Source organism: Mirounga leonina, unplaced genomic scaffold, assembly GCF_011800145.1.
Source record: "Mirounga leonina isolate KUSES-001 unplaced genomic scaffold, KU_Mleo_1.0 Mir_151, whole genome shotgun sequence".
Taxonomy (NCBI): Eukaryota; Metazoa; Chordata; class Mammalia; order Carnivora; family Phocidae; genus Mirounga; species Mirounga leonina.
The window spans coordinates 34,075,599-34,089,544 of NW_023270377.1; the positions used below are offsets into that span (position 1 = coordinate 34,075,599).

The following is a 13,946-nucleotide window of genomic DNA, read 5'->3' on the forward strand; positions in this document are numbered from 1 at the left end:
CAGGACTGGGGGCACTGCGGAGGGGCACACAACCCAGGACGCTGCAGTTTATAGCAGCATGGACAGAAACGGAGACAGTTTGGCCTGGAGAGCTCACTGAAGAACAGACTGCGGTCTCTGCTCTGAGGCAGAGGGTTGGAAACGGTCTCTTCTGCTCTGACTCGCGGAAGAGACGCGGAAAGCCGCCACGGAAAGCTGCCAGAGAACAAAAGCCCCAAAGACTGATTCCCACTGAGCCCATCCCCCGCCACAGGGGCGCAGGGCAACTCTGCCCCAACAGGGTTGCCTGAGTAACAGCATGGCAGGCCCCTCACCCAGAAGACAGGCTGGGAAAACAAAGAGGCCAGCAACCCTAAGGTCCCAAGAAAACAGGTGCATCTTGCTTGGGTTCTGGTCAATAATTTGGACTCTATACATTCCCTCAAACACCCATCAACAGAATGACTAGGAGGAGGAACCCCCAAAATAGAAAAGACTCAGAGATTATGACTTATGCTGCAGATTTACAAATGGATGCAGATATAACCAAGATGTCGGAGATGGAATTCAGGCTAGCAATTGTGAAGACAATGGCTAGAATGGAGAAATCAATTAATGGCAACATAGAGTCTCTAAGGGCAGAAATAAAAGGTGAATTGGCAGAACTTAAAAATGCTATCAATGAGATCCAATCCAATCTAGATAATCTAACAGCTAGGGTAACTGAGACAGAAGAGAGAATAAACGATCTGGAAGACAGTATAATAGATAAAAAGGGAAAAGAGGAGGCCAGGGAAAAATAACTCAGAATCCATGAAAATAGAATCAGAGAAATAAGTGACACCATGAGGCGTTCCAATGTCAGAATAATTGGAATCCCGGAGGGAGTGGAGAGAGAGAGAGGGCTAGAAGATGTATTTGAGCAAATCGTAGCTGAGAATTTCCCTAATCTGGGTAATGAAACAAACATTCGAGTCCTAGAGGCAGAGAGGACCCCTCCCGAGATCAAGGAAAACAGGCCAATACCCCGGCATGTAATAGTAAAACTTGCAAATCTTAGAACCAAGGAAACCATCTTAAGGGCAGTTAGGGGGAAGAGATTCCTTACGTACAGAGGGAGGAACATAAGAATAACGTCAGACCTATCCACAGAGACCTGGCAAGCCAGAAAGGCCTGGCAAGACATATTCAGGGTACTAAATGAGAAGAACATGCAGCCAAGAATACTTTATCTGGCAAGGCTTTCATTTAGAATGGATGGAGAGATGCAGAGCTTCCACGACCGGCAGAAGTTGAAAGAATATGTGACCACTAAGCCGGCCCTGCAAGAAATATTAAGGGGGGTTCTATAAAAGGAGAAAGACCCCAAGAGTGATATACAACAGAAATTTACAGGGACAATCTATAAAAACAACGTCTTCACAGGCAACATGATGACAATTAATTCATACCTTTCAATAATCACTCTCAACGTGAATGGCCTAAACGCTCCCATAAAACGGCACAGGGCTGCAGATTGGATAAAAAGACAGGACCCATCCATATGCTGTCTACAAGAGACTCATTTTGAACCTAAAGATACATCCAGACTGAAAGTGAAGGGATGGAGATCTATCTTCCATGCCAGCGGACCTCAAAAGAAAGCTGGGGTAGCAATTCTTTTATCAGACAAATTAGATTTTAAACTAAAGTCTGTAATAAGAGGCACAGAAGGGCACTATATCATTCTTAAAGGGTGTATCCAACAAGAAGATCTAACAATTGTAAATATCTATGCCCCCAACATGGGAGCAGCCATCTACATAAGCCAACTGTTAACCAAAATAAAGAGTCATATTGATAACAATATGTTAATTGTAGGAGACCTCAATACTCCACTCTCAGCAATGGACAGATCATCTAAGCAGAAAATCAACAAGGAAACAAGAGCTTTGAATGATACATTGGACCAGATGGACCTCATAGATATTTACAGAACATTCCACCCTAAAACAACAGAATACTCATTCTTCTCGAGCGCACATGGAACCTTCTCCAGAATAGACCATATACTGGGTCACAAATCAGGTCTCAACCGATACCAAAAGGTTGAGATTATTCCCTGCTTATTCTCAGACCACAATGCTCTAAAACTGGAACTCAATCACAAAAAAAAATTTGGCAGAAATTCAATAATTTGGAAGCTAAAGACCACTCTGCTCAAGAATGTTTGGGTCAACCAAGAAATCAAAGAAGAACTTAAACAATTCATGGAAATCAATGAGAACGAAAATACATAGGTCCAAAACCTATGGGATACTACAAAGGCGGTCCTAAGGGGGAAATACATAGCCATCCAAGCCTCACTCAAAAAAATAGAAAAATCCTGAATTGGGGCACCTGGGTGGCTCAGTCGTTAAGCGTCTGCCTTCAGCTCAGGTCATGATCCCAGGGTCCTGGGATCGAGCCCCACATCAGGCTCCCTACTCTGCAGGAAGCCTACTTCTCACTCTCCCACTCCCCCTGCTTGTGTTCCCTCTCTCGCTGTCTCTCTCTCTCTGTCAAATAAAATCTTAAAAAAAAAAAAATCCTGAATTCACCAACTAACTCTACACCTTAAAGAACTAGAGAAAAAGCAACAAATGACGCCTAAACCATGCATTAGAAGAGAAATAATTAAAATTAGAGCAGAAATCAATGAATTAGAAACCAGAAACACAGTAGATCAGATCAACGAAACTAGAAGTTGGTTCTTTGAAAGAATTAATAAGATCGATAAACCACTGGCCAGACTTATCCAAAAGAAGAGAGAAAGGACCCAAATTAATAAAATTATGAATGAAAGGGGAGAGATCACGACTAACACCAAGGAAATAGAAACAATTGTTAGAAATTATTATCAACAACTATATGCCAATAAACTGAGCAATCTGGATGAAATGGAGGCCCTCCTGGAAACCTATAAGCTGCCAAGACTGAAACAGGAAGAAATTGAGAACCTGAATAGGCCAATAACCAGTAATGAGATTTTGATCAAAGTGATCAAAAACCTCCCAAAAAATAAGAGTCCAGGGCCTGATGGATTCCCTAGAGAATTCTACCAAACATTCAAAGAAGAAATAATACCTATTCTCCTGAAGCTGTTTCAAAAAATAGAAACAGAAGAAAAACTTCCAAACTCATTCTATGAGGCCAGCATTACCTTAAACCCCAAAACAGGCAAAGACCCCATCAAAAAGAAGAATTTCAGACCGATATCCCTGATGAATATGGATTCCAAAATCCTCAACAAAATCCTAGCTAATAGGATCCAACAATACATTAAAAGGATCATCCACCACGACCAAGTGGGATTTATCCCTGGGATGCAAGGGTGGTTCAACATTCGCAAATCAATCAATGTGATAGAACAAATTAGTAAGAGGAGGGAGACGAACCATATGGTCCTCTCAATTGATGCAGAAAAAGCATTCGACAAAATACAACATCCTTTCCTGATTAAAACTCTCCAGAGTATAGGGATAGAGGGAACATTCCTCAAGCTCATAAAATCCATCTATGAAAAACCCACAGCGAATATCATCCTCAATGGGGGAAAGCTGAGAGCCTTTCCCTTAAGATCAGGAACACGTCAAGGGTGCCCACTCTTGCCACTCTTGTTCAACATAGTACTAGAAGTCCTAGCAACAGCAATCAGACAACAAAAAGAAATAAAAGGTAATCAAATTGGCAAAGAAGAAGTCAAACTCTCTCTTTTTGCAGACGACATGATACTTTATGTGGAAAACCCAAAAGACTCCACCCCCAAATTACTAGAACTCATCCAGCAATTCAGTAATGTGGCAGGATACAAAATCAATGCACAGAAATCAGTTGCTTTCTTATACACTAACAACACAACTGTAGAAAGAGAAATTAGAGAAAATGCATATTTTCTTATTTTGCTTACTGTGTCTACTGTACTATTGGGAGGTGGGTTCTCTCTCTCTTTCCTTCTCCCTCTCCCTGCCCTCTCTGTCACACACACGCACGCACATGCACACACACAGACTACAAGATGCCCATTTCAGAATTCACTCTAATCAAGACACATGGAAATAATCATGAAATCGTACTGGAATCCCATGCCATTAAATAGGAAGGTGGTAAGCATTTTTCTTCTCGTAACTGTATGCCACCACACAAAGAGGTGCTGCGGTACTTGGAGTCTGAGGACAGGATGCCGTACCTTCCGACGAGTTCCTGGCAGGAATTCTTTGCACAGACGGTGGTTGGCCCAACGCCTCCATATGAGATGGATAACTCTCTGATGATGCCACCCCCTTCTCCAAAAAAGACTCTCATTCCCGAATTGACGATGGCAAGCGCATTCTGTTGCCGCTGGGCTTGTCGGAAGCCTGACACAAATTCCCACTGAAGGCGAAAGTTAGGTAGCACATGCCGAAATACAGTGAGTGACAATGATGCACGGAACAGTTTATGTACGCTGCCTCTCAGTCCCTTGTCCCACTCTCTGTTATGGGCTGCACCGTGTCCCCTAAAATTGATATGTTAAAGTCCTAACCCCCAGTACTTCAGAATGTGACTGTATTTGGAGACTCTTTCTTTGAAGAGGTATTTACATTAAAATGAGGTAATTACGGTGGGCTCTCATCTAACATGATGGGTGTCCTCATAAGCGTTAAGTTGGACATAAACAGGGAAAACACAGGGAGAAGATGCTCATCTACGAGCCAAGGAGAGAAGCCTCTGAAGAAACCGATCTTGCTGACATCTTGATATCAGGCTTCTAGCCTTCCAAATTGTGAGAAAATAAAGTTCTATTGTTTAAGCCACTCAGCCTATGGTTCCTTATGATGGTAGCCCTAGCAAACTACTACACCCTTCAAGGCAGGCTTGATTATTCCCATTTTATAGATGAGGAATTTAAGCCTCCGAGTGCTTCGGTAGTAAGTTCAGGTCACAGATCCTGAAACCAGGATTCAGTCGAGTCTGAATTCACTTTGAGTCCAAAGTCCTTCTTTCCCCTAAGTTCTATTGGAAGTGCATTTTTTTTAGCCTCTTTCAAACCCCAAGATATAGGTAGAGCAAGTCTTCTTTATGGAAAAGCCTTATGTGTCAAAAAATTTATAAGCATCTATAGGGAAGTAACTTCAGAGTTTGGGTTAGGTAGAGATAGAGACAGAAAGAGACAGAGAGGCAGACAGAGAATGGTAGAGACAAAGGTCTCTTGATGAATGATCAGGGAGCACATAACACAAGTAAAAAGTAACTACTCACAAATACTGTAATCTCCCCTGTAAATAGTCAACACCTTTTCTTAACTCACCATGTTTGGAATTAACAAGCTTTAGACTCACAGTAAAAGCATGAGACTGAAAGGACATTCTCACCTTCCTCGAGTGGGGTATGTTCACTGAGATTAAGATCTCTTCAGGCTTCAGATCTGCACTGGGGCACCGTCTGAGAAACTCCTCGTTTAAAGGAACCTCTCGTTTTCCTTCTGTGGAAAGAAATGACACTTTCCCTGGAATCTGTTCTGTTAAACAATAAAACTTTGGAAACAATTCTACCAAATATCTGATGAAACTGGTTGTCTGGGAAAAGAAGTGTTCTTTCTCTGCTTAGCACATCTTTCCCCCTACAATGGCATCTTGTGGCTAGGTCCCACCTGTGTTGTTGTTGTTGTTGTTTGCTTCTTTGCTTGCTTATAAATAAAAATATCTAGCAGAGTGGCCCAGAGATCACATAGAACAGGACATGAACAGTCCTCTTCCCAAACAGCAAAATTCATTCTGAGCTTTGTAAGTAGGCAGTAGATATTAATATCCCTCTTGATATTCTGATCAAGTCACTCAACAAATATGTACTGTTTATAACCAGGAACCGTACTAGGTTCAGTAATGAATAAATAAACTGCCTTTAATAAATGTATACTAGTGAGGTGCTGCCTTATTATTTTTTATATCTTTCTCCAGCACCTAAAGAATTTCTGTTCTCCAATCAATACACTGGGGGAGGAACCACTTAAAGCTATGATGTAATATGACTTTAGGATGAAAGCTAATAAGCTTTTGATGTTTACATTCACATCACAAGATATGTTTCTCATCATATGATTGTTTTAAAGGGATGTTACTTGAACATACAACTCTGAATACTAACCTTCCTCCTTAAGACAATTTTGTGGTTCAGATGATATGAAGAGTAGGTATTTAACAATGCAGGTAATAGAAGGCTAGTCCATATTTTTAAATGAAAATAAAAACAGATTTATAAGGGACCAATTAGCAATAACTATTAACCAAGTTGGAATAAGAGAAATATATTAGAAGCCCTGGACTTTGTTTCAAAAACAAAACTCATATAAACACAGAATGGAGCCCAACCATTTTCAACAAAAAAAGGTCTGCAGGCTTCCATCAATGAACAATTAAGTATGAGCCCACAACCCTCCTGTACCACCTGGAGAAAGTCTTCAACAAAGGGGCTCTGTAGTTCTCAACAGACTTTAGTTCTCTCTACTACTCAGGTCACAGCAGGACACTAACCAACACAAGCATGGTCAATGTAGGGTGACCAGTACAGGAAAATACCTAGCAGACGGCCTCAAAAGAAAGCGACGAAGACATTGGAAGTGTATGGAATTAGGAACAGACTGGGCAAATTTCCAGCATCCAGAAAGGTGGAGAAAATTATTACTATTACAAAGAATAGTCATTTTCAAAACTGGACTTCCTGCCTCCCCAGAGGGAAAAATGGGTAAGAGGAGCAGGTTTAATAATCTCCAAGGAGTTGTCACTTACTTTTTGACAGCAAGTTGAGGGTACAGTTGCCCACGGCCAGGAGGGGATTCAGATCTGAATCTAGGTGCCTGCTCACGATATGGCCCCCTAAAGACTTTTTAAAATAGTGAGTTATTTTCAATACCTGTTATATAATTATAAAAACACAATTGATAAAGTTAGGATTAAGCAAGGTTTTGGAGAATTATAATTTTTTGTCTGTTCTAAAAGAACAAAAAATGTCATGATTCATCAGAGATAGTCATGTAAGACATGTATGCCAGAGTTTACCATCATCAAATACATACAGCCATGTTCCTGATCTGAGATCCAGCCAGAGTTCTCAAATGCTTCAAGAGAGCTCGGTACATCCGTGTCTTCTCCTCTGGGAGGTTCTGGATTACTTCACCCAAGATGTACTTCACCTGAGTCAGGCTGAGGCCAGCACCTAAGGTCAGCTCTGAAGTGAAATCATTTATAAATAATGCAGTGTGATCACTGCTGACCTAGAAATGTCATTAGACCAAAGTTACAGACATGGGATCTTTTTCCTGGATACTTGCTGCTCTGCTTATTGATGGTAGTGGTGGTGGTGGCCATGGAGGCAGTGGTGGAGATTATGGAGGTGATGGTGGTGGTGGTGACGGAGGTGATGGAGATGGTGATAGAGGTGATGGGGGTGGTGGTGGTGGTGGTGATGGAGGTGGAGGTGATGGAGGTGGAGGTGATGGTGGTGGTGTTTGTGATGGAGTTGGTGATGAAGGTGTAGAGGTGATGGAGGTGATGATGGAGGTGATGCTGGTGATGGTGGTGATGAAGGTAGAGGTGGTGGTAGTGATGAAGGTGATGTAGACTAAATGTTTTTACTATGCTGAATGCTTCACAGAATCTCCTTGAATCTTAAGAAATCTTTGAGAGAATAGCCCCATTTCACTGATGAAGAAACAGATTCAGAACTCAACTAAGTTCTCACAGCTAATATGCGAAATAGTCAAGAATTAGACTCCAGAGCTAGACTCCAAACCCACATTTATATTACTTCTCATCATTGTCAATAAATCAATTTCCTTTGTGGGAAGAGATGAGCCAGTCTGTAAGCTGCTCAATACATAAACCTGCTCTCTTTACTACTGTGCTTCTGGAGAGCAAAGACTGTGTTCTATTTATCTTTATCTTCTATCCAGGACTTAGCACAATACCCTTCATTGGATAGTTGCTACATTTCTCTGATACGGCAGACATAGAAAGTTTTTCAGTAGACTATTCAGACAATTAGTATTTCATGTAACTATAGAGAATTCATCCCTGGGTCTCCTCCAGAGTGTTATCATTTTTATACGGAGAGAATCTCTATATATTATAATTAGGAATAATTCTTTTCTGCTTGTCTGCTGGACAAAGGACATAAATTGATTAATGAATGTGAACTAAGAAAACAGGGACCATAAGAACTCACCATTATGTGAACAGTTTGCAAAATTCAGTTCTTCAATTCCATCTGGAGAAATTACGACTGGGTGAAAGACACCCTTAAATTTCATATCAGGCCCTAAGGATTAGAAAAAAATTTTTTGAAGTTGTGATTAAAAGCGATTATCTTTGGGTGCCTGGGTGGCTCAATCAGTTAAGTGTGTGACTCTTGGCTCTGGTTCAGGTCACAATCTCAGGGTTGTGAGATTGAGCCCAATGTGGGACTCCATGCCAGGCATGGAGCCTGCTGAAGATTCTCTCTCTCCCTCTGCCCCTCCTCCCCTGCTCACACAGTCTCTTACTCTCTCTCAAAAAAAGTGATTATCTTTAAATACATAAAAATTACAGATCTTTCCATTGGTCTGCTCATTGCCAAATCACCCAGAGACAAGCCAGATGGACTTCCACTGAACTCGGAGGATACTTTGAACTCGTCAGCTTGAAGTCTTGGCTGACTAGTATGAGAGGACTTGTGGCATACTCAAAAATTCTCTTTGGGAGGACACTGGGAGATTCCTCAAAGAAGTAGGCAGTCAAACTGAGTTCACAACAGACATAATAGAGAGACCCTGTAGCTGCAGTGTAAGAAAACCATTTCATATCTATCAGGATACCACCGAAAAAGGAAACAAAGAGCAACTTCAAATATGAGCCCAAGATCAATCGCCACATGGAAAGAAAGGACAGCTGACTAGAACTGCTACTTCTGAGTTGTTATGAAGCAGATCTCCTGGGTGCAACTCTACGCACTGCTCTGATTCCGGGCAATAGGAATTTACTTATGTCATGGAAGTTGTGAAAATCTCTTGAGCAACCCCGAGGAAGTCAAGTCTAAACAGTTAAAAGTACTTTTTCAGACTGTTTTTCCTGAGAATATGTATATATGAGGTTCTTTCCTCCAAAGTCCTTTTCCTCAGTTCCCTTATAAGAGGTCCCTGGGGTTCTACATACCTACAGAGGTGTTCCCCATGACAACAGGGGCCTGAGGATAATTGAATTTAGCTTCTAGAAGTGCCGTCAGGGTCGTTGGAGAAATCCATGTCATTCTATCACCACTAAAAATCCTGGTCCTTTGTGGTTTTTTCTCAGCCATTATCTGTTAAAACAGCAAGAGGGATTCAAGATCATCTCATGACAACATTTTCACCTGTTTCTGCCCCATTTTGATAGGAAACAGAGAAAGGAAATGGAGATCTTTTTAAAAAATAAAATAAAAGTGACCTAAAAGTAAAGCTTTACTAAGGAATCAGAGTTCAGATTAAACATATAAAAATATTTTATTCCTTCTGGAGACTGTTCTCCTATATCTACCTTTGCTGCTTTTATATCTCAAAGGAATTCATTTTAATGTTTAAAAATATCTTAATATGCTTAATTTTGTCAAACCATTCTATGGAAGAATAAAACAAAGTTGGAAGTAGGAAACATATCTACATTTATAAATGTTGTGATGTCATTTCATGACATTTTCTTATTGATACAATTTGCTGCTTTAACAGTCAACTATCCCCTCATGATGGCTCTACCCTCATTCACTCATCTCTGCCTTAGTCCCATACTATTGAGACCTTGGGTTAAGAATGGCAGATGGCATTTGCCAATCAATCAGCTTCTGAAAGGATCCATAAACAATACCCTTCCTAAACATCTCACCATGAATTCCCCTATAATGAGCTCAACTTTGCCTTACCATTAGTTCTGGAGGAAATATCAATTCTTGAGTTGGATCCAATGGCAGAAACTCCTCTTCTGAGAAGAGTTTTGGACTTGTCTTTAAAAAAAAAGAAAGTAACAGGAGTTATTATCATCAGACAACTCTAACTACTTTAAAACCTTTGTGGAATGAGGTCAGAAGAAGAAAGACATACAGCAGACAGAAAAAAAGCCGACTGGCCAGCCACACTCTCTGGGTTCTAAGTCAAGGGCTCTAACACAGACCTGGTTACTAGCAACTCAGTGCAGATGCCAATGGTCCTCCAAAGCTCAACTTCCTGAGCAAACATTCTCTTTGCAGTCTGGGAAAACAGAGGAGGCACCAGCAGCTGAGAACAAGAGTGTTTCCCCAAATTGCCACCTATCACTTCTCCCTCTGCCAGTTCTTCCATTTCCCTAACGTCTTCACTTTGCTTCTAGCTCTTGAAAAAAGACTTGAAAAGCTTTATTAAAAAAAAAAAACAAAAAAACTAAGAGACATTAAGGGATCAATGTGTTTTCTCTCCTATGGATAGTTGTACTTGAACCAGAATAATATCTGGAATGAAGAATAAAGTTGTTAAGACAGATTTTTTTTTTTTTGGATGAAGATTGAGAATGGAGAGGGGGGGACATGTTGAAATCCATCAAATGAGTCAAGTTAGGCAGCCATTTATTCTTCCTGAAAGTAAGTTGGTTCTGTTCATGTCCTGAGAAAGTCTTATAAAAAATTTACATTTCACTGACCTTATTTATTTCTTCATATTCTGGTAATTCATTTATTCCCTGATCCAGACAGCAAACCCCATTTTCTTTACTTTGACAGCAGCCAGAAGTCTAGTGGGTGAAAAAAACAAATAATCAAGAATTTATTGCTGATTCTACTAAGTATTTTTTCAGCTTTCTTGAGGTATAGCTGACAAATAAAATTATATATTTAAAGCACACAATGTGGGGACTCCTGGGTGGCTCAGTCAGTTAAGCATCTGCCTTCAGCTCAGGTCATGATCCCAGGGTCCTGGGATCGAGCCCCACATCGGGCTCCCTGCTCAGTGAGAAGCCTGCTTCTCCCTCTGCCTGCCGCTCCCCCTGCTAGTGCTCTCTCTCTCTCTGACAAATAAATAAATACAATCTTTAAAAAAAAAAATAAAGTGCACAGTGTGATTGTTTTATATATGCATACTTTGTTAAATGATTACCACAATCAGGTTAAGGAACACATCCATCATCTCACATAGTTACCATCCTTGTGTGTGTGTGTGTGTTGTGAGAACAATTAAGGTCTACTCTCCCAGCAAATTTCAAGTACACAACACAATGTTATTAACTATAGTTACCATGCTGTAAATTAGATTCCCAGAGCTTATTCATCTTATAACCGAAGTCCTGTGCCCTTTAACCAGCATCTCTCATTCTCCCAGTCCCTGCCCCTGGCAACCACCATTACACTCTGTTTCTATGAGTTCAACTTTTTTTCTTTTTTACATTCTGCATATAAGTGAGATCATACAGTATTTGTCTTCCTCTATCTGGCTAATTTCACTTAGCATAATGTCCTCTAGATTCACCCATGCTGTTGCAAATGGCAGGATTTCCTACTTTCTCATGGCTGAATAATATTCCTCTGTGTGTGTGTGTGTGTGTTGTGTGTACATTCATCTGTTGATGGTATAACTTAGGTTATAAGTTATATATAAGTTATATATAAGTTATAACCTATTGAATAACTTAGGTTATTTCCACATAGTGAACAATGTTGCAATGAATATGGGAGTTCAGATATCTCTTCGAGGTACTAATTTCATTTCCTTCAGATATATACCCAGAAGTGGGATTGCTGGATCCTATGGTGGTTCTATGTTTAATTTTTTGAGGAAATTCCATACTGTTTTCCATAGTGGCTGCACCAACTTACATTCCCATGAACAGTATACAAGGATACCCTTTTCTTCATATCCTTGCCAACATTTAACTTTTGACATTTTGATAACAGCCATCCTAACAGGTGTGAGGTATCTCACTGTGGTTTTGATTTGCAATTCCCTGATGACTAGTGATGTCGGGTACTTTTCAAGTACCTGTTGACCATCTGTATGTCTTTTTTAAAAAAATGTCTATTCAGATCTTTTGCCCATTTTTAATCAAATTACCTTTTTTTTGCTACTGAGATACATTAGTTCCTTATATAATTGGATGTTAACTCCCTATGGTTAATGGTTTGCAAATATCTTCTCCCACTGTTTAGGTTGTCTTTTCATTTCATTGATTGTTTCCCTCACTATGCAGAAGATTTTTCGTTTGAGATAATACCCCTTGTTTATTTTTCCTTTTGTTGCCTGTGCTTTGGGCTTCATATCCAAAAAATCATTGCCCAGACCAATGTCAAGGAATTTTCCCCCTATGTTTTATTCTAGGAGTTTTATGGTTTCAGGTCTTACATTTAAGTCTTTAATACATTTTGAGTTCATTTGTGAGTGGTGTAAAGTAGGGGTACAATTCATTCAGTTTTCCCCAAGCCATTTATTGAAGAGACTATCCTTTCCCGATTGTGTTCTTGGCACCCCTGTCAAACATTAGTTGACTGTATATGCATGAGTTTATATCTGGGCTTTCAATTCTGTTCCACCTGTCTGTGGGTCGGTTTAAGGCTGGTGCCATATTGTTTCAATTGTTATAGCTTTGTGAAACAGTTTGAAATCAGGATGTGTGATGTATCCAGTTTTTTTTTTCTCAAAATTGCATTACCTATTTAGGGTCTTTTTTGGTTACAAATTTTAGGATTTTTTTTCTATTTCTGTGAAAAATGCTAATGGAATTTTGTTAGGGATTGCACTGAATCTGTAGATTGTTTTGGTAGTATGGACATTTTAACAATATTAATTCTTCCAATCCATGATCATGGGATATCTTTCCATTTATTTCTGTCTTCCTCAATTTCTTTCAATGATGTCTTATAGTTTTCAGTGTATAGATCTTTCACTTCCTTGGTTAAATTTATTCCTAAGTATTTAATTGTTTTCAATGCTATTATAAATAGGATTGTTTTCTTAATCTTTCTGATAGCTTGTTAGTATATAGCAACACAACTGAGTTTTAATATAATATCATCCTGCAACCTTACTGAATTCATTGATTAGTTCTAACAATTTTTTTGGTGGAGTCTTCAGGGTTTTCTATACATAAAATCATGTCATGTGCACAATTTTACTTCTTTTCCCTCAGTTTGGAGCCTTTTATTTCTTTTTTTGCCTAATTGTTTGGCTAGGACTTCTGGTACTATGTTGAACAGAAGTGGTGAGAGTGGGCATCCTTGTCTTGTTCCTGATTCCATTTATTGTATTCTTCAGTTCCAGAATTTCTGTTTGCCTCTTTTTTATTATTTCTATCTCTCTGTTAAACTTCTCATTTAGTTCATGTATTGTTTTCCTGATCTTGTTGAATTATCTTTCCATGTTTTCTTGTTGCTTGTGGTTAGTAGGATCCATGTTCTATTGATGCCCTCTCAGAGCCCTGGCTGCTCTTCTCCCACCTTTTCCTTCCCCCAGCACTCCTCAGTATTCTGGATGGGGCGAGAAAGAAGTGGGCCTCTCTGGCAGTGTCCATACAGCTGGGGAAGCCAGATGCCCACTCACATACTCTCACATTCCCCCATGGGATAAATCATGAGCCAAGAAGGTCTGACTTGGCACTGAACTATGCCGCCTTGGGGGAAGGATGATGCACATAAAGTGAAACTGTTCCTTTCACTCTCTTCAATGCTTACAATCTTGGATTTATTGTTGTTGTTGTTCCACTGGTATAATGAGATTTCTCCACTGGACTCCTCGACTTCCATAAGTCACTCTTACACAGGAGTGATTGTGAAAATTATTGTCCTTTGGGAAGAAGAGAGTAGAAAACTCCCATTTCACCATCTTGCTGATGTCACACCTCTATTGAGTCAAGCCTGGTACTGGTCCTCACCTAGGTGGAAAAGCAGCTGGTCCAGCCCAGGAAGGGCTGGTCTTCTGAGGTGAGTTGCTGAAGCTGGAGATGAAATGC

General features: G+C 40.1%; 1 protein-coding gene across 1 annotated transcript in view; it reads right to left on the minus strand.

Moving 5' to 3' along the window:
• LOC118012657 (aldehyde oxidase) overlaps nucleotides 1-13,946 on the minus strand; it is an 87,769-nt gene that overhangs the window by 56,349 nt on the left and 17,474 nt on the right. Inside the window, exons 7-14 of the mRNA XM_035008348.1 lie at nucleotides 10,653-10,742; nucleotides 9,904-9,984; nucleotides 9,165-9,309; nucleotides 8,200-8,292; nucleotides 7,052-7,203; nucleotides 6,765-6,858; nucleotides 5,352-5,461; nucleotides 4,187-4,371 (exon numbers count right to left, since the gene is read on the minus strand). Coding sequence (XP_034864239.1) covers nucleotides 4,187-4,371; nucleotides 5,352-5,461; nucleotides 6,765-6,858; nucleotides 7,052-7,203; nucleotides 8,200-8,292; nucleotides 9,165-9,309; nucleotides 9,904-9,984; nucleotides 10,653-10,742 — 950 coding nt within the window. The remainder of the gene's footprint in view (nucleotides 1-4,186; nucleotides 4,372-5,351; nucleotides 5,462-6,764; nucleotides 6,859-7,051; nucleotides 7,204-8,199; nucleotides 8,293-9,164; nucleotides 9,310-9,903; nucleotides 9,985-10,652; nucleotides 10,743-13,946) is intronic.